At 33.0% G+C, this 24,041-nt stretch overlaps 1 protein-coding gene and 1 long non-coding RNA gene across 3 annotated transcripts in view; both read right to left on the bottom strand.

Moving 5' to 3' along the window:
- The window catches only part of LOC127701374 (uncharacterized), a 189,643-nt gene extending 177,068 nt beyond the window's left edge, over positions 1 to 12,575 (bottom strand). The window contains exons 1-3 of one of the 2 annotated variants that reach the window (XR_007981988.1): positions 12,506 to 12,575; positions 11,971 to 12,291; positions 11,212 to 11,660 (exon numbers count right to left, since the gene is read on the bottom strand). This is a non-coding gene — a long non-coding RNA (uncharacterized LOC127701374). Of the gene's footprint in view, positions 1 to 11,211; positions 11,661 to 11,909; positions 12,292 to 12,505 lie in introns of those variants that run through there. The other variant, XR_007981987.1, reaches the window with a different exon arrangement.
- Positions 12,576 to 14,234: 1,659 nt separating this feature from the next.
- On the bottom strand, positions 14,235 to 22,681 carry LOC127701331 (zinc finger TRAF-type-containing protein 1-like). The gene is made up of 4 exons (XM_052205222.1): positions 22,390 to 22,681; positions 21,153 to 21,391; positions 19,431 to 19,642; positions 14,235 to 17,996 (listed from the first exon to the last, which is right to left on the bottom strand). Exons 1-4 carry the CDS (start codon positions 22,588 to 22,590, stop codon positions 17,608 to 17,610), a joined length of 1,041 nt encoding a protein of 346 aa, XP_052061182.1. The 5' UTR covers positions 22,591 to 22,681; the 3' UTR covers positions 14,235 to 17,607.
- Positions 22,682 to 24,041: the final 1,360 nt, after the last annotated feature.

Below are 24,041 nucleotides of genomic sequence, written 5' to 3'. Positions count from 1 at the left end.
TCATTGCTTCAATTTGGTACATAATGGTAAATTGCAAGTACTTGTATTATATCTTGAAAACCTTATAGGAGGGTCTGGATGGGGTTTACAGAAAAGAGAGAAAAAAATGGTAAAAACAGTGACGGTGAATAATTGGGTGCACAAAATATAAAGGGAAAAATGCCCTAAAAATTTAAAGAATACAGAAATGGCAACAACCCCTTCAAGACTCCATTTTAAAAGAGAAAATCAGAACTAAAATTCTTAGTTAAAAAATACTATTTCCACCAATAAAATTGAGAATGGAAATGGGGAATATGTCAAAGAGACAACGACCCGACCAAAGAGCAGACAACAGCCGAAGGCCACCAATGGGTTTTCAATGCAGTGAGTAAATCCCGCACCTGCAGGTGGTCCTCAGCTGGCCCCTAACTAAAATTGTGTGCTAGTTCAGTGAAAATGGACGTCACACTAAACTCCAAAACATATAAATGAACTAAAATTAAAAAACATACTAGACTAACAAAGGCCAGAGGCTCCTAACTTTGGACAGGCAGGCGCAAAAATGCGGCGGGGTTAAACGTGTTTTGTGAGATCTCAACCCTCCCCCTATACCTCTAGCCAGTGTAGAATAAACTTATTAAACTACATGTAGGAGTAATTGTCCTTATATAAAAATAAGATGTGGTATGATTGCAAATGAGACAACTACAGGTCACACTACAGCCTTCAACAATGAGTAAAACTCGTACTGCATACTTGGCTATAAAAGGCCCTTGAAATGACAAATGTTAAACAATTAACACGATAAAACCAACAACCTGATATACATGTACAAAACAACGAAAAACAAATATGATATACAGCAACAAATTAAAAACACATACAGTATGCTGTGGGATTAAACATGATTGCAGGCGCCAAATCCTCCTCTTACCTGGGACAGAGGTGTAACAGTACAACACAAGAACATGCTATAAAAATCCGTTGAAAAAGTCTAAATTTGTAAGATCAATACAAAGCACATAAAACCCTAACAAAGGCAATGTACAGATCTCAGAGTATTATTAGTTGCTGAAAGCTAGTTCAAAGCAAATAACAACTAATAATAAAAGAAGCTCAAGCTTCAAACAAACAAAAATGGGACTGACGGTCAAGGATATCACTCAATGTCCCTGTAGCCTATATTGGGGGCATAAAAAAAATCATGCATCTAAGACTAGGGGACTATTTTTGTGTTTTTGGAAACTAGAACGTAGAGAGAAACTGCAAACAATGAAAATTTTCAGCAAACCAAGATCTACAAATATTTCAACATGACTGAAAAGAAATAAAATTGTCAATCAATATCTTGTAGTAGTTCTAGCCCATTAACCATGACTTGTTTCTCAGCCAAACAAACAACATAGAATAAAATAAGAATGCCAATCCTGAAGCAAAAACATAAACTGTTTGACTAAAGCTTGATTCTCGCAGAAAAAAGTTAGATACTTCATATTTTTTATACAGATGTCTTATGTTGTGAAGTTTCTGTCTGTTGTCCCTGATCACGGTTCATCCACTGCTTTCAATAGATATAAGAAGATGTGGTATGAGTGCCAATGAGACAACTCTCCATCCAAATAAAAATTTATAAAAGTAAACCATTATAGGTCAAAGTACGGTCTTCAACACGGAGCCTTGGCTCACACCGAACAGCAAACTATAAAGGGCCCCAAAAATTACTAGTGTAAACCATTAAACGGGAAAACCAACGGTCTAATCTATAAAAAAAACGAGAAACCAGAAACACTTATGAACCACATCAACAAACGACAATTACTGAACATCAGATTCCTGATACAAAACTATTTTTAATCACATAATTTTCTCACTTTCATAAGTGATAGTACAATTATATTTGGTATATAGAATCGATACAAGGTCTACATGTCCTTCTGGCAGGGTCACCTGACCTTAACATCTTTTCGTGAATCTGATCACTATTGATTTTTTTTAAAGTTTTGTACCACCAGCAACTTTCAACCTGTTTCAGCTTGCAGATTTTTAAGTTTATTGTTTAGATAGTCTGGAATATTGTAGGATGAAACAGGGTGGGAGTTATTTGAAAGACGCAACCAACACAAAATGATCAAAGTTCATGAAATTTTTTATAGTAAAATTCTTTAATGCTTAAGCGATATCATCCCCCAGCAACTTATCCATGTTCATATTCATAACTATACGACAAGAACAAACAATTCACAATATTTATATAAAGACTACTGAAGAGCAAATATTAGGTCAGTACAGGACTTGTTAACAACATATCTTAATTCCATTTAATTTCTCTTTTGTAAGTGTATCTTCGATTCTAATATATCAGGGTTTGTTTCAATATATTGATTTCATTAAAAGGATGCATACAATTTTTAGATCTAACAATGGAATCCAAAACATTGTCCCCTCATAACTTATTACTATTTTATTTCCATGTAGTATGTTTAAATTTATGAAACATGAAATTTCAATTTTGATTTTTGTGGTGTTAGTATGTTTAACTTTATGAAACATGAAATTTCAATTTGATTTCTGTGGTGATAGTATGTTTAACTTTATTAAACATGAAATTTCAATTTTGATTTCTGTGGTGTTAGTATGTTTTTATTGAAGGGGGTTTCCACCTTGTGACTCTCCATGTGTAACATTTGGCTGGGTGGGAAGTCATTTGATATTTCACAACCATTCAGATCTTGTAGTTGTTACCTGTCCTCACTGCTTGGTGGATCTTTAGTATAGCAGGGAGTCATCTGCAAATTTTTGCACTTTTGCACGTCTGCGAAACTATTAGTTGACCCAACAGTATATACCCTGTTATTTAGTTCATTATGATAAAACAATTATGTCATTCGTCAATAGTAGATATCCAAAAATTATTAAATCTTATGGGAACTGAAATGAGGGAACAGCAAATGTTGTCACATTGAACAAGCTATATATTTATTTTAAATCCGTTTCAAAGAATAAGAAGTATTGGACGACCTATCTTGTTTGAAGCACCCCCACATGATGCCGATCCAGGTTCCCGAATGTGGCATTGGACACGATGTTCTTTTGGTGTGATGTACAATAAACTCATCATAGATACCAGGATTGAAATTTTATATGAACGCCAGACGCGCGTTTCGTCTACAAAAGACTGATCAGCGACGCTCGAAATAAAAAATATTCATTTATGACACCCTTACTGAGAAAATCCACATCCTGCAAAAAGCTACTGTAAATCTACAGCAATGCATCTGCAGCAATCTTGGAGTAAAGCAAAAAAAATAATTTGAAATAGAATCTATATATGTTGCATGTTTGCTGCAAATATTCTGCAAGTTTGGCAAACATATTTGATTTTGCAAACTTGCCGTAAGCTTGCAGCAAAAAGCTATTGTGTTTGCAGGAAGTTTGCGGCCAGATGCTAACATTATTTTCAAGTTTCCTGCAAGTTTCTGCAGCAAGCATTTCTGTTTGATAAGGGCACGTAGATATACAAAACAAACTGATTCGTTGTAAAATTCCTTAGGTATTTGCTGTGACATGTGAATACACAAGGACATGAAGTCTAAGATACTCCAATACTACAACAAACTTTATAGAAAACTACTAGTACATATACTTATAAGAACAATTTCCATTTTTACGAAGGTTTTTTATCCTTTCTTTGCACCTTAGATCAACTGAAAGTTGTGTAAAATTAAAAGAATAGACCATCAAAACTTGCTTAGAAATGTGTGCTTTTATTCATGAAAAAGTATGACCTAATTCAACGACTGTCAAATTTTCGTAAACTTGGTTTCATATCAAATGTGAAATAACAATAACTACAGATTTACATGAACCTGTAGCATTCTGTTGGATTGCAGATCTTAAGCTATATGTATTAGCAATTTAACACATTTTCAAAACATAAATCCTGACAGTTCGAGATTTTTTTTAATTTACCTGTCAATCAAAGACTCAATGTAGCAGCCATTCGTTTCAGCTCAATATGGACGGCATTCGAAAGATTATTCCTGCTAAATTTGAACAAAAAAAAACACTAGAGACTCATGGGAGCTCACATGACCTTTAGGAAAAAAATGATACAATGCACTAAAGTATTTGTTTTTAATGGAAACTGTGTGCGTATTTAGTAGACTCGCTTTCACTCATTTTTAGATATAATTTTGCTGATCAGTTTTGCTTTTTACAGTTTCTTTCAATCATATTTTCCGTAAAAAAATGCAACACAATGGGTAAAAATCACCATCCAAGGGCAACAACCCTTCTAAGGAATCCGAAGATGATTTTGGCTATGTTGACTCACTGTAGATTTTGTCTAGCTGATTATATTTGCTGTTCAAAATATATCTCTATTCATTATAGTTTTCAAGAGTATAGCCAAAACACAAAAACGTGTTAACATTCTCATTCAAGGGCAATAACTCATACAAGGAATCCCTCGGAACGTAGTAACAAGGAGCTCATAAGAGAGTTATCTAATGGTTTTGTATATTTGGCATTTTATAGATCTTGTATAGCTAATCATTTGTGCTATTCATAGTTTCTACTTATCTTTTATAGTTTTGAAGATAGAATTTTAAGGCAAAAACTCGTAAATTAGTCAAAAATCGTCATTTATTGGAATTTTTGAAGATCTTATATTGTTGATCATTTTTGCTGTTTGCAGTTTCTACCAATCTGTTATTGTTTTCACTGATTTAGGCAAAAAAAATTTAAAAAATAGTCAAAAATGGTAATTTAAGGGCAATTAGTCCTAAAAGGAGTCATCTAATCTATTTTGGTACAAAAAGGAAGAGGGAAGATCTTTTAGCATGTTTGTCAATGTCAGATTTTCTCTATTTTCAATAAAGGTTTTCAAGATATTTAATAGACGATATAAATGCAATTTACCCTGGTGTAGTATTTTTAGCCATGGAGGCCATGTTGATTGATTGGCAGGAACGAAAAACACATACCGTTAGGGTTATTCATTTAAAGTTTGGTTGATATTGGTTCAGTGATTTCAGAGAAGATTTTTGTAAAAGTTTACAATAACGACGGACGACAATTGATGACAATAACTCACTTGGCCCTTTACACTATTACATGGCCCTTTAGACTAGGTAAGCTGAAAGGACACCACAGATAAACATGCACATGTCGGCTTCATATTTTGACTTGCAGCTAGAAACTGACCATCATGGGCAACATTCCAAAAGCACATGTACATTGAGATTATATATCTCCCTGTTTATACTTTATAGGGCTTGCGTTTTCTATGTTGATTGCCTTGATAGAGGATTGAAGCTCACAAGGAAGCTATTGAACTAAGGGTTCCTAATGGTAAAGCTGTTGTTATCCCTTCAAACAAATTATTGACTCCATCATGATTTGCTTAATTGAATATCTGTTACAAATAGCCCAGGATATCACTATCAATTAATTTTGATCTGAAACAGACAGTTTGATCTGGACAGATCTTAAAAGACTAATTGAATAAATCATTATGTCATTTTCAGTCTTTCAGATAATTCTTAGATTTGTCCACTGCAGTAAATTCAGTACTGTTCAGACAATTCGCTTACAGTCCATTAAGATATGTTCAGACTGGTTAGTAGTTGCTATATTTATCTGCACACATGAATTGTCTGAAAAGCTACCGAACATTACTAAATTGACTGCAAGCGATTTGTTTGAACAGTACTGAATTAACCGGAGTAGACAAGTCTGAAAATTGACCGAAAGACTTAACATTACTTGAAAATTTGTTGTTCCGACATTTCAGATTATGTTAAGACTAAAATGACCGTTTCAGACTGAAAATCGTTTACTAGTGAATTTCCCCCTCAAGGTAGACATAAGCAACTGTTACACTAGATGTGTTGAAAGGGAACTCCTTATCTATCTGGAGCACTTTAATTCACTTCCTCTTTTGGTATGGTTTGTGTTGCTCAATCGCAAGTTTTCTATGTAGTGTTATTTTGACTGATGTTTGTTTTTTTGCCTTTTTGACGTTTTTCTTTTGGCCTTGGTGTTTTTCTTCAAATTAGTTAAGGTATAGTACTATTACGATGTCTACTTTAATGATTTAATGATGAAACTTTTTCTTAAATCTGCATGGATCGTACAGAAAATTCCTAAGGAATGAACCTTCAACACATACACACCCCAACACCATAGTCTAATGTCCTACAAAGTTTCAAGTAATTCCTGTAAATTATGTAGGAATTGCAGACAGACTGAGTAATTCCTATATAACCAAAACCCTTTGGGGATATGTTGAAAGCATTAGCTTCTCGGTGTTTTATTCAATGAATAATCAAGTGTACAGCGAGAAATGCGTTTACTTCTGGAGCACTTGAATTCACCCCTTCTTGATGTAATCTCAGGTTTTCTGAGACTCTGAGTATTATTTTGTGGAATGCATTTTGTCATCTTCTTTTGGCCTTGGTGTTATCTGTTTTTCTTCGACGTAGTGTTTTACGATGTCTACTTTTAGATAAAGCATAAAAAAAAACACGTAGTAAATCAGTGCCAACAGTTTGCCTTAGAAATGAGGATATTTTTCTGCCGAGATTTTAAAGAAGATTTCTATAAGGAACAAACCTTCAAAAAACATAAACATCCTAACTCGATAGTCTAATATCAAACAAAGTTTCAAGTAATTCGTGCCAATTATATAGGAGTCGTGGACAGACCGATTAACTCCCATATAACCAAAACCCATTGTTGATGGGGATGCGGTGAAAGCCATTAACTCTTCAATGTTTTAATCAATGAATAGTCAAATATAGAGCGAGAGCTACTTATCCTTCCGAGCACTCGAATTCACCCCCTCTTTAGGTGTGGTTTCTGTTGCTCGATCTCAATTTTTTTAAGTAATGTTTTGTGAACTGTATTGTTCGTCTTTTTTTTAGAATCAGAATTAATAAAATGTTATTCTCGCTGCATTGAAGACCCATTGGTGGCCTTCGGCTGTTGTCTGCTCTTTGGTCGGGTTGTTGTCTCTTTGACATATTCCCCATTTCCATTCTCAATTTTATTCGCTGAGCGCAGCCTGATACGACCACAGAGGTTGAACCTTGAACAGTTGGGGTAAGTTTGGACACAATATTCAAGCTTGATATACTGTCTGAAATTCAATTTGGATTGTGATCAAATTTTTGACGTAATATAGGTTTCCGACACAAAATAAATGTGGTCAAAGATCTTAAAAATTTGAAATGGGACATTTAATTTACCTAGTAGAATGGTCTGATATCCAAAATCTAACAACATGGTTAGATTCAGCATATAAAATAAAATACTCCGCTGGGCGCAGCTTGATACGACCGCAGAGGTCGAACCCTGAACAGTTGGGGCAAGTATGGACACAACATTCAAGCTTGATACAGCACTGAATTTGGATTGTGATTAAATATTTGACACAGCATAGGTTTCTGACACAGAATGAATGTGGTCTAAGAACTTAAAAAATTCTAATTTACCTATTCAAACCATATCATTATTATTTGCTTTTATATAAAAACCAGAAATAACCAATTTAAAATGGAAAATTTTAAAGAAAAAAAAATGAAATAAAAAATCCCCCCCCCCCCAATGTTTTGAACCCCCTTATGATTCATCACCCCCTAAACTCAATCCCAGTCAATTTTAGACCTTTCAAACCTTAATATGAACTAATTTGAAAACAGGGCTCGAAATAAAAAATCTTAATGCATAATAAGATTCAGCATATCATACAGCCGCAACAATCCAGTTTTATATGAAATCAAATAAAGTTTAATTTTGGACCCTTTTGACCTCAATGTAGACCAATTTTAAAAATACTCAAAAAAGTAATACAAGGTTAGAACCCCCAAAAATTAAAGACTTTAAATTAATCCCATTGAATTGGTTAAAAGATTTGTATTTATTTTCAATTGAAGATTTCTTGCTATTGTGCAATACTGTGCAATGAAGATTTCTTGCTATTGCGCAATACTGTGCTACTGCTCAATACTGTGCAATTGAAGATTTCTTACTATTGCGCAATACAGTGTTGTTGCACAATGCTGTGCAATACTGTGCAGTTGAAGATTTCTTGCTGTTGTGCAATACTGCTCAATTGAAGATTTCTTGCTGTTGCGCAATACTGTGCAATTGAAGATTTTTTGCTATTGCTCCATACTATGCATTTGTTCAATACTGTGCAATTGAAGATTTTTTGCTATTGCGCAATACTGTGCTATTGTGCAATACTGTAATATTGCTCAATACTGTGTAATTGAAGATTTCTTGCTATTGCGCAATACTATGCTATTGTGCAATACTGTAATATTGCTCAATACTGTGCAATTGAAGATTTCTTGCTATTGCGCAAAACTGTGCAATTGAAGATTTCTTTTTATTACGCAATACTGTGCAATTGAAGATTTCGTGCTATTGTGCAATACTGTGCAATTATTTGAAATTTCAAAAATTTCGAAGAAAAAAAATATGAACGCCCTAAAAAATTGGAAAAAAAATCCCCCCAAACTTTTTGAACCCCCTCTTGGAGTAATTACCCCCTAACTCAATCCTAGTCTGGAACCTTGTAGTACAATTTAAGAGAGGTTCATACACTTAAACACAAGTTATTGTCTGGAAACTAGAAAAATGCTTGTTTTTGGCCCCTTTTTTGCCCCTTAATTTCTGAACACTTGGGGCAATTGCCCCCTAACTCAAACCCAGCCTTTTATTTGTGATATGGAACATTGTGGTACAATTTCAGAGAGATCCATACATTTACACACCAGTTATTGTCCTGAAACTACAAAAATGCTTGTTTTTGGCCCCTAATTCCTAAACTGTTGGTACGATAACCCCCAAAATCAATCCCAACCTTTCTTTTGTGGTATTGAACCTTCTGGTAAAATTTCTTTGAGATGCATTCACTTAAACTAAAGTTAATGTCCGGAAACCAAATGTGTCTTCGGACGACGACGCCGACGACGACAACATCATAGCATTATACGACGCAAAATTTTTTTTGAGGTCGTATAAAAACTGAATGGGTCTATGAATACCCATGCTACATCTTTAAAGACCCAAATGTTGCAAAACACCTGTCTTACCTCCATGACAAATATATTGTTGTCCCCGCAGATAAATCCCCTAAAAAAATCGTTTTTGTGTGTAGACACATTACATAAAGTGCTTGATAAATGAATAAGGTACTGACAATTAATTTAACATAGACCCAATGATACTTACCAAGGAGGAAATCCTGGAAAATCATAGGTCTGTCTGTTTTTTGTTCCTTTGGAATTTCAACTAAAGACGAAGAACTGGATTTTCCTTCACTGTATTGGATATACCTAAACTACATAAGTGTCCTTACAAACAACGTTATATTGATGGGTCTTCCAAGTGCTCCACGAAACCTCTGTCTAAATTATTAAAATCAATTTTATCAGCAATCAAAGCCGGGCTTCAAAGTTATTGTGAAACTACCTATTCTAGAGGTGGCATGAATCAGATGTGGATACATGTACTAAAAAATTCCAAAGATCTTTTAGAGTACATACAATCTAAGACTCTTTCATCTTGCAATAGTATTAAAACACTTGACTTTTCTACTCTTTACACAAGTATATCCAATTCCAAAATAAAAGACAAATTAAAAGAGTTGGTCCTGCTTTGCTTCATAAAAAAGAATGGCCAACGTAGAAACAAATATCTTGTCATACAGAGGGATACATCGTACTTTGTAAAGAATCACACTGTTACAAACAAAAAATTCACTGAAACTGACATTATCAAGATGCTTGATTTCTTGATTGACAACATATTCGGTACGTGTATATAGAGGACGTATTTTTCACCAAACAATTGGCATTCCCATGGGAACCAACTGTGCCCTCTTCTTGTCGACTTTTTTCTTTATTCATATGAGGCTGACATCGTACAGGAACTTCTTAGGGAGAAAGAAAAGAAGTTAGCAGTATCCTTTAACTTCACTTGCTCTATATAGATGATGTTCTCTCACTAAATGGTTTAAAAATAAATGGGGAATGTGTCCATGGGACACAGGTGATGCCCCCGCTTGCATATCATATAAAGTTATAAAGGGACATAACTAAAGAATAGTAAAAGTGACGCTACCCAAATTTGAATTCATCCTAGTTTTGTGGTAATAAGTATTGTGTATAAGTTTCATAACATTTGGTGAGGCAAACTTAAGTTAGAGAACAAAAACGAAAAATTCAGCAATTGTTCTATTTATTAAGGGACATAACTCTAGAACGGTTCAAGTGACGCTACTGAAAAACAAACTTGATCTGTGTTTTGTGGTAATAAGTAATGTGTAAGAGTTTCATAACATTTGGTTGAGGCAAACTTAAGTAAGAGACAGAAACCAAAAATTCAGCAAATTTTCCATTCGTAAAGGGGCATAACTCTAAAACGGTTCGAGTGACGCTACTGAAATTAGAACTTAATCTGTGTTTTGTGGTAATAAGCATTGTGTTTAAGTTTCATAATAAAATGCTCCGCTGGGCGCAGCTTGATACGACCGCAGAGGTCGAACCCTGAACAGTTGGGGCAAGTATGGACACAATATTCAAGCTTGAACTTAAAATTTTTTAATTTACCTATTCAAACCATATCATTATTATTTGCTTTATATATAAATCAGAAATAACCAATTTAAAATGGAAAATTTTAAAGAAAAAAAAATTTAAAAAAAATCCCCCCAATTTTTTGAACCCCCTTATGATTCATCACCCCCAAACTCAATTCCAGCCTTCCCTTTGTGATATGGTACCTTGCAGTACAATTTCAGAGAGATCCATACACTTGAAAACAAGTTATTGTCTGGAAACTAGAAAAATGCTTGTTTTTTGGCCCCAAATTCCTAAACGTTTAAGGCAATTACCCCAAAACTCAAACCCAGCTTTCCCTTTGTAATATGGAACCTTGTAGTACAATTTCAGAAAGATCCATACACTTACACACAAGTTATTGTCCTGAAACTAGAAAAATGCTTGTTTTTTTGCCCCTTTTTGGCCCCTAATTCCTAAAATTTTGAGGCAATTACCCCCAAAATCAATCCCAGTATTCCCTTTGTGATATGGAACCTTGTGGTACAATGTCAGAGAGATCCATACACTAACACACAAGTTATGTCTGGAAGTTACAATAAAATGCTCCGCTGGGCACAGCTTGATACGACCGCAGAGGTAGAACCCTGTTCAGTTGGGGCAAGTATGGACACAACATTAAAGCTTGATACAGCACTGAATTTGGATTGTGATTAAATATTTGACACAGCATAGGTTTCTGACACAGAATGAATGTGGTCTAAGAACTTAAAAAATTTTAATTTACCTATTCAAACCATATCATTATTATTTGCTTTTATATATAAATCAGAAATAACAAATTTAAAATGGAAAATTTTAAAGAAAAAAAAAATCCCTCCCCCAAATTTTTGTGAACCCCCTTATGATTCATCACCCCCAAACTCAATCCCAGCCTTCCTTTTGTGGTATGGTACCTTGCAGTACAATTTCAGAGAGATCCATACACTTGAACAAAAGTAATTGTCTGGAAACTAGAAAAATGCTTGTTTTTTGGCCCCAAATTCCTAAACGTTTAGGGCAATTACCCCCAAACTCAAACCCAGCTTTCCATTTGTGATATGGAACCTTGTAGTACAATTTCATAAAGATCCATACACTTACACACAAGTTATTGTCCTGAAACTAGAAAAATGCTTGTTTTTTGCCCCTTTTTGGCCCCTAATTCCTAAAATTTTGATGCAATTACCCCCAAAATCAATCCCAACCTTCCCTTTGTGATATGGAACCTTGCAGTACAATTCAGAGAGATCCTTACACTTGAACACAAGTTATTGTCTGGAAACTAGAAAAATGCTTATTTTTGACCCCTTATACCTAAACGTTTTGGACAATTACCCCCAAACTCAATTCCAGCTTTCCCTTTGTGATATGGAACCTTGTAGTACAATTTCAGAAAGATCCATATGCTTACACACAAGTTATTATCATGAAACTAGAAAAATGCTTGTTTTTTGTCCCTTTTTTGTCCCCTAATTCCTAAAATTTTGAGGCAATTACCCCCAAAATCAATCCCAGCATTCCCTTTGTGATATGGAACCTTGTGGTACAATGTCAGAGAGATCCATACACTAACACACAAGTTATGTCTGGAAGTTACAAAAATGCTTATTTTGGCCCCTTTTTGGCCCCTAATTCCTTAACTGTTGGTACCATAACCCCCAAAATCAATCCCAACCTTCCTTTTGTGGTATTGAACCTTATGGTAAAATTTCTTAGAGATCCATTCACTTAAACTAAGGTTAGAGTGCGAAAACCAATGTGTCTTCGGACGACGCCAACGTCATACCAATATACGACCACAAAATTTTTTTGCAGTCGTATAAAAATGCTTATTTTTGGCCCCTAATTCCTTAACTGTTGGTACCATAACCCCCAAAGTCAATCCCAACCTTCCTTTTGTGGTATTGAACCTTATGGTAAAGTTTCATAGAGATCCATTCACTTAAACTAAAGTTAGAGTGCGAAAAACCAATGTGTCTTCAGACGACATCAATGATGCCAACGTAATACCAATATACGACCGCAAAATTTTTTTTGCAGCCGTATAACAATTATTTGAGGCAAACGAAAGTTAGAGAACGGAAACTAAAATTCAGCAGTTTTTCCATTTTTAAAGGGACATAACTCTAGAACAGTTAAAGTGACGCCACCAAAATTCTGCTTGATCTGTGTTTTGTGGTAATAAGTATTGTGTATAAGTTTCATAACATTGGTTGAGGCAAACTAAAGTTAGAGAACAGAAACTAAAAATTCAGCAATTTTTCCATTTATACAGGAGCATAACTCTAGAACAGTTAAAATGACGCCACCTAAATTCAAACTTGATCTGTGTTTTTTGGTAATAAGCATTGTGTATAAGTTTCATAATAATTGGTTGAAGCAAACTAAAGTTAAGAGAATGGAAACTAAAAATTCAGCAATTTTTCCATTTATAAAGGAGCATAACTCTAGAACAGTTAAAGTGACGTCACCATAATTCAAACTGGATCTGTGTTTTGTGGTAATAAGCATTGTGTATAAGTTTCATAATATTTGGTTAAGGCAAACTAACGTTAGAGAACGGAAACTAAAAAATTCAACAATTTTTCCACTTATAAAGGGGCATAACTCTAGAACGGTTTAAGTGACGCCACCAAAATTCAAACTTGATCTGTGTTATGTGGTAATTAGCATTGTGTATAAGTTTCATAACATCTCGTTGAGGCAAACTACCGGTAAAGTGAGAGAATGGAAACCAACTTTGGAACGTACGTACAGACGGACAAGGGTAAAACTTAATGCCCCCTCCGCTACGTCGTGGGCATAAAAATTGTTGACTATAGTGAATGCATCTATCCCATCGAACGTGGAGATAAAGGATACAACGGATACAGTTAAGTCTGTCTCATATCTTGACTTACAACTAGAAATTGACAATGAGGGTCGGTTGAAAACAAAACTTTACGACAAAAGGGATGCTTTTAGCTTCCCAATTGTGAACTTTCCATTTCTATGTAGCAACATTCCAGCAGCACCTGCATACAAAGTATATATATCCCAGTTGATATGATATTCAAGGACTTGTACTTCCTATCATGATTTCCTTGATAAAGGGTTGCTGCTCACAAGGAAACTATTAAACCAAGAGTTTCAAGTGGTGAAGTTGAAATCATCTTTTCATAAATTTTACGGACGCCATCACAAGTTGGTTGACCTTTACAGAATATCTGATTTACAGATGACAACGGATATGTTCAAATTGTGGTAACTACAATCCCATCTCCCTTTTCCCTGAATGTGACCTACCAAATTAGAATACCACCAGGTTTTTACATACATGACAAGGTGCCACATGCACAGCAGGATCTGCTTACCCTTCCTGAGCACCAGAGATCACTCCCAGTTTTTGGAGGGGTTCATGTTGCTCAGTCTCTAGTTTTCTATGTTGTGTTTTGGTTTTGTGTACTGTTGTTTGTCTGTTGATCTTTTTCTTTTTTAGCCATGGCATTGTCAGTTTATTTTCAAAGACTTATGAATTTGAATGTCCCTTTGATATCTTTCGCCTTGCTTTTGTCATTTTTCTTTTGGCCACGGTGTTAATCGTTTTTCTTCAAATGAAGTGTTGTTTACAATATCTACTTTTAGATAAAATACAAAAGCTAATTGTTATTGAATTTTATTGGACTTCAACATCCATTTTTTCTATCCTTTAACCTACTAGGATTATATATACATGTGATGGCAAGTTACAGTTAAAAATGTACAGCACTGTCTTACACATTAAAAAGAAGAAATAATATATTCCCTCATTATGTAGCTGATAAACATTTATGGAAGTTGATTTTATAAAGATGAAAAACTAATATTTAACTTCATTACTCACTTATTTTGTTGGAGTTTTTGTAAGTATATTGAAAATTATTTCTAAAATAATATTGACTTTTATAAGTTAAAAATTCAATGCTGATATCAATTCAAAATTCCATTAAATTTTTCAATTTTTTAAAATATATTGCAATCATTTGATTGGTGTAAAATGCATAATTACTCATAAAATTAGATTTTTTAGAGGGAAAAGAAAAAGAAAAATCTAAACACAATTTTAAGCAAGAAATCTTCATTCAGTGTACAAATCCGGTTTTTTTTTAATTCAAGTTGATCTTATTCACAAGTTTAATTATATTTTAATGGTATGCCAGAAATTAAGCATTATGAAATTAAATGAAATAAATTTGCAGTTTCATAAATTTACATTTACAGTATTATTGACTCATTTTAACTATTTCTGTTGTAATTAAATTTATGAATTTTTGCAATGATTTACAGTGTAATATACAATAATGTTTCGAAGAAATATTTCTCGGCCAATGAATTATGAAACGGTATATACAAGCAATAGGGTATGTATCATATATATAAAATATTAAACAGCTGAAAATATTAAAAATAAATACCAAAATATTAAACAAAATACAAATGTTTGAATACAAAAGATTACATATGTAAGATAAAAATGCAGATGACAGCTGCTGCAATATGTAATTAAGCAACTTTAAAAAAATACTTCCCCTTTGCTAAAAATTTCCTCCTTTCTTATGTTAAATGAGAGTGGTGTTTACCTTGTATACAACATCCTTTTAATAAATAGTAAATATTCCATCCTTTAGTTGAACTATAATAGTTTCTCAATCTTGTGTGCGATACTTTTTAACTAAACATTATCAAATTTGAGACTAAAATTGATGTTAATAGGAAAACTACTCTTGCCCTTATGTTGCATACAAGTATATACCAATCATTGTTTAATATAGATGAATATGATATACAAATAATGTTACAATCAAGCTTTGATGTTTGAGTAAAAGGTAAATTGGGGTATATGTCAATAGAACAGTATCCCAATTATACAAATAACCTAAAAAAAAAAGACATCTAGAGGTCAACATAGTCTCCAACAACAGACAAGTATACTCACTTGAAGTTACACTTTTTTTTAAAAAGTAAAAGCATTTTCAGCTAGTTATGTGTGAACTATGAATAGATGAAATACAAAAAAGTTAAAAACTTATAGTCATCTTCAGATAAAGAAATCTTTATGGAATTTGCATTTATATATTTTATTCCAAATAAAAAAAAAATCAAATGGAATCACTTAAAATACCCAAAAAAAAAAAACCAACAAAACAAATGGAAATAATTTAAATAAAAAAAAAACTGTGTTTGCCTGCAATTTTTTTTTACATAATGTAACAAAATAACAATACAAAATACAAAACACAAATCACGAAAAAACAATTGTTTGTCGGTAATTTTCTTTTAACATGATGTAACAACATAACAACACAAAACGAAACAAATTGAAACAAGTATGTAATTAAATGTATTTCTAGATATCTAAAATAGCTGTTCTAAAATATTTACAGATCATAACTAATCGGATAAAAAATCTAAGCTGTTATGAGATCACTGAAAATTGTATTTTAAAGGTCAATTGAAAAAAGAATTAAGTTTCTCAGATCATTTCAGAATAGTAGATGCAACATGCATTCTTTCTGTACATTAAAAGTAAAACTCAATCTCACAAATATCCCAACCAAAACAAATACCTTGAATATCTAGAGGCTCACTATTTGGAATTTAAAAAATACATTTCATCTGATGATATTTTTGATGGACATCAAATACAAACCTCAAAACACGCAAATTAATTAAGTTAAAACGAACTTCTCTATGTAGCCTGATGCTTTATTTGTATATTGAAAATCTGACCCCATTTACAAGTACTTTTTTTTAAGAAGCTTCAAATTATAAAATATCATAGAACATCATTTTCTGTACAAGAACAGGCCTCAAAGAACCTCAGTATCTTCAATGATCTAATGTTAATTCATTTTTCAAAAGCCTACTTTCTATACCCTTGACCTGTATCTACTGAATGCCGGCGATTCCCTTTATATGAAATCTCTTTTTAACCCGTAATTATTATGTATTAAAATAAACCCCAACTGAGCTAAAATCAGCTTTCACAACATACCAACACTGACTGGAGAATCAAATTACTGAATTAAAAAAAAACATTAACAGTTAACAAAATATTTATGAAATAACTTCTTCTTGAGTTTATAACTTGCTTAGCATTTCTGAATTATCAAGCAAAGTATATGAGCACATATTTCTATATTGCTGATGTTTATTTATTCTTTCAAGGTATTTAAGTTCATTTTGAAAAAAAAGACAAAAAGAAGAATTTATTTTGTAGCAAATTGGAAATCACATAACTTTTAGTTGATGTGATAAAATTAAAATATTGCAGGATTTCAATTTATTGCTCTTTTTATTATACCTGACTGGGTTTGTTTCAACAAGGTATAATTGACATTGAACACAGCTACAGAGTACAGGAATAAAGCCCAAAATTCCATTAATTGTGGGTCAATAAGAACAAAGAAAAGGTCTAGTAACAAATTTGGAACATGTAAGGTCAACCAAACCATAATTTTAGTCTTTAATTGAATCATCTGATTGTAATAACATACCAAAATCCTGTCAATTTCTTTATGTATGACAATAAATGTCTGAACAAATATCGACATTGTTTTAATAATTTTGAACTACCCAGATCCTACAAAATGGCATTAATTTATGTGGTATGTCATTTGTTTGTAACAATACTTTAGTTTTTTTTTTAAATTGACTTCAAAGAGAATCCCAACATTGATTCAAACTGGTGCATATGTACTTAAGTATTTTATATTTTACAAATTTCCCAAACAAGAAACTTATTATTCATGTTTTGTATACTTTCCTATATACATATAAAAAATTTAAAACTTAATAAGAGAATCCTATTGTCATTTTCATCTAAATATCTATAAAGATAATCTTAGATTAAATAAATATATACCAGTAATAAATAAATAAATAAATTTAATTTTATAATTACATGTATAATCTCAGTTACACAAGAGTAAAATATCAGTCAGTCTTGGTATGTTTTCCTATGAAATTTTTTTAAAATATCCTAAAAGTGTACCTAATTCATCATGACCATTATAAGTCGTAAATTAATGGTTCGACCAGCTAATAATTTATTACATTCTACAGAGTTAATGATTGGTAAATCATTGTATGCTGTTTCCACATTGTCTTGTACAAAGTCATGTGTGTAAATGAAGGGGTTGACCTTCATCTCACCGTATGGGCCTTTCAACACAATGAATGACAGACTAATTGGTGTTGTAAATTTAGATTTCAACACCAGTTGATAAGACAGTGTACGATCTGTTGTAAGAGCTGGATTTTTCTGATCATTGTTGATTCTTGCTTTGATGACCCATTGAAAATTAAATGCGGAGAAACGACTTGTTTCATAGAATAGCTTGGTGGTGAAGTCGTCTGTTCTGTAGGGTTTCATCTGTAAATCTGCAAGTAATATTATTTAACTATCAAATTTATACATAATCATCACTGAAATTAGTGGAATAACTATACAAACCTGGTTGTGGATAATACAATACACACAAGGTGATCTAATATAAAGTTAAAAGTCATGCTTCCTGGATTTGATAGTATCACTGTGAAACCGGACAATCACACGATTAACAGGAGCCTCAGAGGGTGAGTAGTCTTAGTTTTTCATCTATGATAGATCATCACAGATGTCAATTTTTCCTGATGAGGGTTGATGGTTCTCTTGGTGAATTCGGCTGCCTTTGTTTAAACACAATGGCCACCGGGGTAAAGCCAAGGTTTCTGAAAGCAGAGCTTAACAACAACAAACAAACACTGATTTACAACTCATTTAATGTCTAAGGCATATGCAGATATTTCACAGTAAAGCATGCATAATCACCAGCTTTCACTTACATTTATCACCTCAAAAGATAGATTTTAAACTGAAGCACCTTGTGTGTACTGTACATTCCATAGCTGAACAACGTAAGATCTGATCAATATTGGTTTCTTCAAATACAAATGTTAGAATTTCTTGAACTACATTTTTTTTTCAACCTCATCATAATTTTACCTATCACAATGGCTGTATTTTATATGAGGGGCAGAAAACCTTTTTGGGGACGTCACTGTTTAGCCTTTATTTTTGCAAGAATTCTGGATTTATACACGTCAGGACTCTGGAATTCATGATTATTTTTTTGTTATCTGGGAAAGAATGCTTTATTTTTTGGGGAATTTGAGATTCAGTGTTTGTTTTTCCAGGAATTTTGGGATGACACCTTCTCCTACCTACCCTTTTATATGTAAATTAAATGTCAATCTGTCTCATCTTAGGGACAAGAAGATATTATTTTCTTCAAAATGCTGAAATAATTTATCCGAATATATTCACCATGAAAATCACCATATGAGACTAAAAGGTGTGAATAAAATAAACAGTAACTATCAAAGATCTTATACATAGGGGGGCCTCCATGTCCATTTAGGGAGTTACCATTTGATTTTTAGGGGGGGGGGGGCTAGGATGAAAAATTGTGTCCTGCCTTTTTTTTTAGTAGTAATCTCTGTCCTGCCTTTTTATTTTTCACTCTATTCGGTCCTGCCTTTTTTTTATTAGTTTATCCTGTTTTTTTTTACATAAATTGTCATCCTGCCTTTTTTTTTTTGCAAAGTTGCTCATCCTGCCTTTTTTTTTTAACTCAAAACTCCTGTCCTGCCTTTTTTTGCAAATTTCATCCTAGCCCCCCCCCCCCCCCGACAAAAATCAAATGGTAGCTCCCTTATGCTGGTAACCTCACAGACTATAAAAAATTACCTATAGGATAAGGCCACAAAGCTTTATAAGACTTAACATTAAATAAATCTACTGATAATAATATGATACCAAAATTTCACACTAACCATTAAAAGTGACTTTTTCACATGAAAAAAGTGAGACAATGTCTTTGTACAATTTGAGTTGGGTTTCATTGTACTTGTCCACCTCTGCCAGAGATTCCATTATTTCTGCTCCTGGCTTCATGAGATGTCCACAGCCTATCTCATGTTCAGCCAGTTCATGAAATGGTCCACACCAACAACAACCAATGCGGGAATACTTGCATAACGAAGGCCTGAATATAGAAAAACAAAACACATTCTAACAATAAAAGATATTATAAGATTTCAGAGATTGCCTGAAAGGTCAATGGATCACTTACCTCCATTCTTCATCTTTGTAAGCTACAATACAATTAAATTAGCCATATGCCACAACAAAAATAAATGGGAAAATTTTTTGAATTTCTGTTCTTTTTTGTAGGCTCTAATTTTGAAAGCAAAATGTTCCCATTTATACTGTGTATGAAATAAAATATAAAAGTTAAAATCTCTGTAGTCCACTGTAAATCTGTTCATATTTCTGAAAGTAATTAAGAGTAATCCATTGTCATAACATAAATCCTTTTTTAAGTCACTCAGTATCTCTATCCATGTTATAATCTTGGTGAACATCCACATTTCATAAAATTTCCATTGTAATTCCACAAGATAAGGTAAAAAGTTTTCCACATAGTTCCAATCTTTAATGAATGTTGAATCCACCAGCTGATGTCTGCCATCCATGTTATCCACTTTTCACAATTTATTTTTACAAAATCAATGTCAGGAGTCCTACATTTTCACAATACTGACAATAAAGGTACAATTGTACATCCAAAAAAATTATTAAAAAAAAAGATAAATGAATAAATTAGAAAAAATAAACAAAGCAATCAACATATGAGAATATACATTGCAATTTTGTTTCATTTTTCATTGAGAAGCGATCATTCAAAAAGTTTTAAAGCTTAAATGTGTGTTTGTGTGTGTTTTATTGACCTTTTATTTAATTAACAATGAACTTTTTTTTAATTCAGGGAAGAGATCTGTAGTAATACGAACTATATTACCGCTATATTTAACTACTTAATTTTGATATGGAATAACACAAGTAAAATTACAATCCTTTTCACTCTTTCTGTTTCCTTTTCCCGAATCTCCTTAGTAAATTTGTGCTACATGTATATCTACTAATTTCCAAATGAGATTTTTATGAGTATTCAAATTTTGTCAAAATTAAGCACTTTACATTTTTGGATCAGCACAAAATCTTATTTTCATTGGAAAACCTCTAAATGTATTTTACTTTTACCAAAAGATACTGTTTACGGATGCATGTATGCAGGCATGTGAAGTACATATTTTTCCTAACAAAATCTAAAACGTTTATTAAAAAACGGGCGTATAAAAAAGAAAGAAAAACAAAATAGAACTCCGTGTTGACATTTCGATTCCAAAGCATGCTTGTTGCTGCCTTTATTTCATCTTTGAAAGATGTTTAAAATACTTGCCGCCTAATTTATGTTGATCTGTTGACAAACTTCTGGCACGTCCAAGTCACATGATAGGCACAGGGTCTCCATTTAATCCTGGTCAGGAACAAAAGATAAAAGTGTGTTTCCAATTATTAACAAGTATAAATACAAAGTGGAGAAGCACCCGAACGGATGATCCAGCATCCATGCGCGTGCTTGCTCCTAGAGCAATGATAGTTTCTTAACTAATAAACTTAATTAAGTTAACGATGACTATGCACCGTCTTACCTCTCCTCACATAGTTCACGTTCATGATAATCAACCTGGTTACGTGGTAGATGGCAGTAGCAGTACTGGCACTCTGTCGGCAGTTCTGACACTGCTTTCTCCACAGCCAAGTTTCTGGAACAAAGGTTTTTGCTGATTTCACATCTGCAGTTGGGACAGGTTGCTGTCTCATCTTTGAGTCTTGAGTCAGCGAGTACGTGATTAAAACAGCCAGCACACATCAAATGACCATTGGTACACTGAAATGAGAAATAATTTATCGGAATTCATAGCTAAATTTAATTAAATTCATCAATGACAATGCTGGAAATTTTCCTTTATTGACAACTTCATAAATGGATACATTTTATTACTTATGAAGATATTTCTTTTCTGATTTATCTGTTCATGAAAAACAGTAAAGCTTATGTGATACTAACTTAATTTTCAATCAATGCAAATAATATACATTTGTAAATGGATGCCGACTTCCAGTGTACAAGATTTTATGAGACAAGTTTTTGCATCAATCATGTCTTAACTTTTGGAAGATTTCTCTAACCATGAACAAAAAAAAAGTTAGCAAGATTTTTAACACATATATTTTATTACTATATGTTTTTAATATTGTGTATTAAACTTGCAATTTTTATCACACAGATACAACTGGGAACATTATATGCAGTTTCAAGAGTATTATCAGTGGTACATTGTAATATGTGTTATCTGACTTCACTGTCATGTTATGAGTGTGAACTTCATGCATCACTGAATTACATATGTATAATTTGCTCCCCTGTTATTTCATTCATATGATGTGAAACCATATGTAATAAACATGCATAATAAATGAGGTGGCAGTCTGCCAACTGGACAACTGATTATGTTGATCATGTGATCATGCTATCCGTCAATGTCAAAGATAATTTGGGTCAACATGAAGGTCACAGCTGGTTTTGACAGATGTGTTTGGGCAGATCCCCGATGAGATCCTCCCATATTGTATTCCATTCTTAAGCACTAAAACTATATTTCAATAAACCAGAATTTCTCTTCCATGCCATTGTTGCTAAGGTATAAAATGTTCCGTTCTAGGTAAATTGTATCTGCATTTGTTTGCAGACATTACCATATATGGCAATGATGCAATATCCGATCAGTGAAAGACATATTTCTTGAGTTGATAAATGTGATCCAAACCAAATTTAGCAAATTCAGACGAAAATTAACAATTCGAATAAAATAAAAAAATGCATACCTGGTAACAGGTTTTGGGCAGGTCCAAGCAAACTGCGCAACACAAGATTCCAGAAAGGCGATATTCCAGGGCATTTTTTTCTTTTTCTTTCTCCTCTACTTTTACTTTCTTCTTCTCTGGTTCATAAAATATGTCCATGTTTTCCTTATTTGAATTTTCATCCATTGTAGCAAGGGCTGATGGTCCTGGTATTTCAGACATTTCGTATCAGCTGTCACTGGGTCACTGGTTTGTTTACGATTGAGGTTTGTTGATGTTGACGTTTTCCTGTTTTGATCATGTGATTTAGATCCGTCAAAACATGACGTCAGCGCTAACCAATGAAACGAAATCTTGTTCATCGGGAAAATTCGTTACTTTCCGGTTATCATTATCAGATCAAAGCACTCGTACAATACCTTCAAGGTTTCACAACCTGTTACTTGACAACGGATTTGTATAGTGCTACAAGTACTAATCCTTGAGGTTTAACAAAACAAAAAAAAAAAAACAAAAATAAAAACAAACAAAGAAAGAAAAAACCAAACATCAAGAACCTAAACACTAATCTGTAAAAAAGTGTATCTTGTATTGCTGATCATTTTTGCCAGTACTGCCCATCATTTTAAGTTTTCAAGGAAAAGGGCAAACACTTGAAATTTAGCCAACAACTGTAATTTGAGAGAAGTTACTCCAATAAGGAGACATCCAATCGTTTTGGTCATATTACAATTACGTTACATGTATAGTGCGTGGCCAAAAGTATTCAGGTCACCTACATTTTTTTTGGCTATATATTTCATATAAAAACACATCATAGTTTCCCAAAATTATTGTTATGGCATCTTTTGTATGATTTTTACAAACTAGGTGTTAAAAGACACATAAGTGACTAAATTATATTTTTTATTTGGTCATAGTTTTGTCCTCTATTTTTTTTCTCTCCTGATATGAACACGTTTAATATTTTTTTTACAACTTAATTTGGTTGAAAGTCGATAGCAAATTTCTGAACGAAAAAATAATACCCAGTTTGTTTATATCAGGAAATAAAAACGCCCCACAACAACTTGAAAATAAAACCAAATAAACAAATAAGCCTGTGACGATTCTCTATTGGTACCACGTTTATTAAAATTCGACCTAAAATGACCACATAATGATTTTGTTTTTAGCAAATGATAGTTTTTTTAAAATAAATAGCGAAAAATCACAAGTGACGAATACTTATGCACTGTAGTTCTTGTATTGATGATATGTTTTTTTGCTGTTTACAATTTTTATTATTATAGTTTTCCAGATAATAAGCAAAAACTTTTTTGAAAAGTTATATTTCGCCGTTTTAGAGCAAACACTCCTGAAAGGATTCATCCAATACAAGGATATACATAGTGAAACTATATAAGTCCTTGTCCAATATTAACATTTTTTAGAACTTGCATAGCTGGTCACTTATGCTGTTTACGGTTTCTTTTTGTATATTATTATAGTTTTTGAGATGATAGGCAAAAACTGGAATGGTAATCAAAAATGTCATTTAAGGGCAATAATAACTCCTACATATAAGGTGTCATCCAATGGGTTGAGTATTATTCACATTTTTTTTATACATCTTATATTTCTATTGGCGATTTGCTTAATCATTTTTGTCGAGCCTGCGACTTTTGTCGCAA

The sequence above is a fragment of the Mytilus californianus genome, unplaced genomic scaffold (genome assembly GCF_021869535.1).
Source record: "Mytilus californianus isolate M0D057914Y unplaced genomic scaffold, xbMytCali1.0.p SCAF_5, whole genome shotgun sequence".
NCBI lineage: Eukaryota > Metazoa > Mollusca > Bivalvia > Mytilida > Mytilidae > Mytilus > Mytilus californianus.
Note: the sequence above shows the minus strand (reverse complement) of the source record. Positions and strands in the feature narration are given on the sequence as shown.